Source organism: Blennius ocellaris (assembly GCF_963422515.1).
Source record: "Blennius ocellaris genome assembly, chromosome: 22".
NCBI classification, from domain to species: domain Eukaryota; kingdom Metazoa; phylum Chordata; class Actinopteri; order Blenniiformes; family Blenniidae; genus Blennius; species Blennius ocellaris.
The window spans coordinates 3,166,852-3,172,851 of record NC_137671.1 but is presented as its reverse complement, the minus strand read 5'-3'; the positions used below and the strand labels follow the sequence as shown (position 1 = coordinate 3,172,851).

Here is a 6,000-nt window from a genome sequence, read left to right as displayed (position 1 = left end):
GAAATGTATGGCAGCGGAGGAGGAGGCCATGAATACAGAGCGGAACCAAGAGGCGGCGGGTCGGTGTTTCTCACCGGAGCCTTTACCCTGCAGGTAGCCTCGGTTCAGGAGGGGCACGTGACCGTGCGCTGGTTAATATAAAAAACACGCACAATCCTCCGGGGTTAAACTAGTTTTATTCACACAAGCCACTTTATTTATGCGAAAAAATAGCTCTGATTATTAGAAACGTGATTAACACTTTTTTACTTATTTGGTAACTTCTGTTCCCTCCTGTTTCTCAAAACCAAATAAATGCACATTAATGTTGTCACATAGAATATCGTAACCCCCCCCCCCCCCCCCCCACCTTCACGAAGCTTTATCAATAAGTCACCCGACTACACTTCGAGAAATTAGTCTTTATGCCATTTAAATCAGTGCCCCCATCTTCTGTCATTTGTAAATATGACTACTCTAAAATCCATCCATCTTCACCATTGCACATCCTGTGCAGGGTCACAGGGCACAAGAGTCAATCTCTACTAACTATGGGCAAGGGCAGGACACTCCCAGAACAGATCTTCATCACAAGTCAACACACAGACAGATAGTCACATATATTCATTCATATAGCGGCAATTTCAGGATCACCAATTAATCTCACCAATCTTGGGGGGAAATCCATGCACACCTGGGGAGAACATGCAAATTCCACACAGAAAGGCCCAGCCTTGTAAATGTATCTGTACACTTAAATCATCACTTATTTGTATTCATTATGGAAATTGCTTCTCTGGTTTTATGTGTATATATATATGAATGTATAAATATAATAGGACTATGTGTAAGTGTGTATTATCATTTCCTTCTTGCCCAAAACTAATTCCTTGCATTCTGAACATGCCAATAAATAAACATCTTTCTTATCGGTGCTGTTGCTGATATGTTTGTCCCCTTTTCCTTTGGTAAAACATAATTTTCTTTCCTGTCGGTTCACCTGATTGTTGTTTTTAACTTAAAGGCATTAACCATGATCTATAAACACAGAGTAAACAAAAAAAATGGTGCTAGTTTTCAAATGTGTATCCTTGTAAGTCTGATTAATAACTGTTGATCAGTGGTCTGCATGGTAATTTCAGTCAATGCAGTATTTTTTAGAAACTGTGAATTTGTCTTTTGTTATTTGCTGGAGATTTGACCATATTGAGGTAATGGAAATGAAAATACTGATACTTCTGACATCAAGTGTGCCCATGTGGCTATCTACTTGCCTACTAAACGATTTACATACATACAGCTTAATAACTATGCCTAAATATGTTCATTTAAGCATAGCAATAATTTGACTGCACATTGCTCTTTTCAAAAGTTTCACAAACCATACAGCTTTCAAATGTACGTTTTATTGTAATCCATAAGTCATAATTACAAATGTAAAGGCATGCACACATGACTGAGCCTCAATTAAATCCAATATGAATCCCAAAAAATTATCATAATGTGTCATGCAGAATAATGACGAGTTTAAATCCCAACATTTTATCTGGTAGTACACATGGTTAACCTACGCAGAAGTGAAACCGACATGTTTTAATGCGATTCATATCGGAAAAGTCAACATGTTCACTTGTTCCAACATTTCGAGTTCGATTCTCATATTTCCTCCATGTAGATGACACCAATCCTCAGTTTGTACATTCTCATTTCTCTTCCTCAAACCCCAGAAGTACACTGCCACCTTCAACAAGCACTCCCAACAACGATCCACATGTGAATACTACAGGTGTGTTACTGTTTGCAACAAGCGCTTTGTATATGTTTTACACACTGCATGTCCTGATTAAAGCTTGAGCTGAAACACTGCATCAGAGTTGAGTCTCTGATGCAACAAAAAAAAACAGGGTGACAAAAGATGAACATTTCTCTAAAAGGAAACTAGCTCTGCTGCTGACATCGGCAAAGTGAAAGTCTTTTTTTTGGGGTATTTTATATTTGTTCTGTGCTCAGTTTTACTTCTCTTGCTGCTCGACAATCTTCGTCTCGTTCATGTACTTGTCAATCAGGTGCAGGGGGACTCCGCGTTGCATGAGTTCGTAGAAGGTGAAGCCTCCTGAAGGTCGAGAAGGAAAACTTTTAGTACGACATCGAGAGGCGCAAGCAGTCGAGTTGAGAGTGAAAAGAAGAGAGTGAGACGAGGGGGAGGATGAGAGAAAAGCTGGGCGTTTCTCAACACTGGACAATGAATGAAAGAGAGAAAACGTCAAAATGCAAAATCGCTTTGTAAATCAGTTTGTCCCAGTTCCACACTATACACCGTCTTTATGGACTGTTTTGAAGCAGAGTTCATTCAATGTGTACTGACATCAGTGCTGTTCTATTCTAATAGACTCATAAACCAGACGGGCTGTGAAAATACCAGACCATACAGTAAAAATGACACTGTTTCAGTGGAAGTAACTATATCACAACAGTGTCACGTATTTGGAGCCATTCATTATAACATTATTATAATAACATCAAATTCAGAAGGTATTAACTGATTAACATGGATTGGACAGAGTTGCAGTTACTAAAGTTTCTGTGAGCTTGTTCATTTTTACATATTTTTTTCCCCACACTAACTTCAGATGACATCCAGATTATAGAGCATCCTCCTCCCACTAAACTGATGAAAATTCATCTTAACTTATTGAGTGAATCAGTCATTATTCTGACCCTGATTATTCAGTGTTGACAGATCAGATAATGAATATTGGCTCCACTACATTTAATATTAAGGCCTGACTAACTGAAGGTCATAGGAGAACAAGTAAATGCACTAAATTACACATTTTCAGAAACTTGCACAACACCGATCAAAAGGCATTGCCAACACGCAGGCCCTGTGATGCGTCGGTGTGTAGTGTGGCGCTGGGATGCAGCTGATTATTTCACAGCCATGTATAAAGTAGCTTCATCATCTTTACAAAACTCCAGATTAATGAAGTCATATACAACAGGCAAAAAAAAAAAAAAAAAAGGCTGTAAGAGAATCTGTGCTTGCTCTTTTCTGCATACGCCATTCATCAGGCAGCTTCAAACATGGAGCAACAGGGAGACGTTTAGTGCGTTTTCTTCACGTGTGGCTTGTTGCTCAGCAGCAGCCAGTGTCTTCATAGCGCAAAGTTTCTCAGCAAGTGCTGCTCTGGACGTTCTCGCAGAGGTTAGAAAGTGCGTCGTAGATTGTTTTACTCACCTTATTCCTGTCACAAGTTTACATGAGAGACGGACTCAAAGGTCACATGATATCACACCAACAGTCAAATCAACATTTTCAACACAAGTATTCAAAGTCAGCCAGCTGAAGGCGTCCAGGTAAATAAACCTGGCAACAACAAAAAAAAAAGCAGTCATGCAAGTGCAGCGTGTTCTTTCTCTGGGTCCTGCTTTCACGTCCTGTCACAGTCCCGCTCACCGACTGAGAGAAGCGAGGTTACAACAGGCTGGCTGAAAGATGCATAATGAATGACATAAGCTTCATATGCCAAAACCATATGAAAGCTTACCTTGTATGAGAACATACATTCACAATTCTTGAGTTTGGACTGGGGGAGAGAGAAGAGAAGAGGGGTTAACACAATGTTTTACATGGAGTTATATGTGTGCACCAGGGAATCCTGCCGAGTTATTACTGAGCTCTTTTATATGAGGAGTTAAACTACGGGGCATAAAGGTGACACCGGAGTGAAGCACGTTTACAGATGGAGACATTAAATAATAGGTGGCAGAAAGGTCACAGCTCTGTAAGTAATGCCCGGCGAGGTGTGACCGGAGGACTTGTGTGCCCAGGTGGTGTGCTGTGATGATGGACAGGATGGCTGGATGGACTGGGCTCGATACAGATGTGTGACAACACAAGGGGTCAACTTCTAGACATGGAGAAATGTCGCCAGATATTATGTGCACCGCACACACATGAATGGATTATTTTGTCATTATTTGTACTCATTTTGGGGGATGGAGTCCAAGAACCAGTTGCACCAGATATTCATGGCATCAAATATCAAGTGATATTAATGTGAAGACATGTTCATTACCGTGCTAACGGCAGTTGCACCACACAAACTTTTGCCATTAGCTGAATATGGCAAGATATCTACAGAAATACATACGTAATACTCGTAATAATAATACTTAATACATACATAACTCGAACGACACTTCAAGTATCTCAAGACTCATTTTATCGTTTGATTTTAAAAAGATCTCAGGATTGTTCAGTGAGTTTAAATGACAAAATAAATTAGCTAACAAAAGAAAAAAAAAGACCTAAATTCACTTGTATGAATGTTATTTCATTAATTAATATGTTATGTTTATTTTTTTTTCCAGTTTGTCAGATGTATGAATGCTCTTGGAGCAGTTGTGAATTATGCATTATGAAGTAATCTGCTACTTTCATGGTTACAACGAGGTTATTTTTGTTGTACATGAACAATTGTCTCTCTGTAGCCTACTACTTATATACTCATACAGAAATTTTATATTTATTCAAAATGTATAGAGCACATTATAACATAACTTCCTGCTGTGAGGTTTTGCAGTAGCACAGTGGTAATTGAATATTATTAATAATAAGTTTAAACTTTTTTTTCCATTGCAAGCAAAAACCATTAGAGCTGCAGAACATATGTCTCTCGTAAAAAGCCACTGTTACTATTTCACTAAACCGCTCTTCAATCCTGAACCATCTCGGTCCTCCTGACAGCGTCAGCGTGGGAAACATTAGCCTGTATTCACAGCAGCTGGGTCACATTTCAAGTGTTAAATCAATGTTGGCTTTCAACCTCCAGCTAACTTAAACTGGAACATGATGAGTGAATTTCTCTTCAGATTGATCCAAATGGCTCTTTCAGCCCAGCGACTGCACAATAGGAAGAAAGGTTCAAATGAAGGAGTGAAGGGACCCTGATACTTATTAAAGAAACTGGTCTAAAATAATAATATAACTTGCACACCGCTGCTTGTGGACTTGTCTTGATTTGACATTTTCCGCATTTCAGTGGTGCAATCCAACAAGTCACCCATAATCTCTAAAAATATTATTATTATTTTGTTTTTTAACAATTTACAAATAGCTGGTGCAACCCAATCCGGATACTTACATGTCCACCGCTTAAATCGCCCGTTTGCTGAACTGCAACACAGTTCAAAGAAGAGAGCACCCAGGTGGAGAAGGTTTCCCAAAGTTGCCTTTCTTCTTTCAAATCATTACAGAAACATGAGCATGTTTGGAGTCTTTCAAGCAAAATCTCCCAAATGTGAGAAGGGAATACTGGGATTTATTATACTAAAGTTGAAGTAAGTTTGGGAAACCAGACCCAGGTACTCGTGGGAGGCACATGTACATCACCTGGCGTTCCACACTGACCTTTGACCTCCAGTTTGCAGTCCACCTGAGCCTCTCCCAGATCGTTGATGGCCTTGCAGGTGTACATGCCGCCGTCGTAGGGGCTCGGCTTCCTGATCTCCAGGGTGCACACGCCCTGGTTGCTAAACATGCGGTAGCGCGGGTCGTCGAGGATGGTGATTTTATTCTTCATCCAGATCACTTTGGGCTGCAGGCAAACGCAAGAATGATCGGCATCATGGCGATGAGTTCAGTATGTTTTTGCTCAGAGTTTATTCCTAATGGGACATTCTGGTCTGTTACAGCTTCAGATATTTCAGATTTTTTACAACAGTTGTATGTCTTTCTGAATGGAGCGATATATTATACAAGAAAAATGTATTGTAAAATGTTTTCAAACGTTAAAGCAGGGATCAAACCCAAGTCCAGGTGCTGTGTACCACTACACCACAGAAACAAAAAGACTTTGAGCACAAAAAGTTTTGAAATAAAAAGCCAAAGTCACTTTTCCATGTGGTCAGCTCATGGTCTTTTTCTTATAAACACAATTTAATTTGAGGAAATCTAATAACAATGAAGGCAGATGGACGTTGGCTAAAAAGAATCAAAACTGATTTAAGATGTTGACA

General features: G+C 39.6%; 1 protein-coding gene across 1 annotated transcript in view; it reads right to left on the bottom strand.

Annotated features, from left to right (window-relative positions):
• Positions 1-1,365: 1,365 nt before the first annotated feature.
• Positions 1,366-6,000, bottom strand: part of mybpc1 (myosin binding protein C1) — a 32,554-nt gene continuing 27,919 nt past the window's right edge. The window contains exons 31-32 of the mRNA XM_080518085.1: positions 5,393-5,579; positions 1,366-2,092 (exon numbers count right to left, since the gene is read on the bottom strand). Of these exons, the coding sequence (XP_080374211.1) occupies positions 1,992-2,092; positions 5,393-5,579 (288 nt within the window). The 3' untranslated portion in view covers positions 1,366-1,991. The remainder of the gene's footprint in view (positions 2,093-5,392; positions 5,580-6,000) is intronic.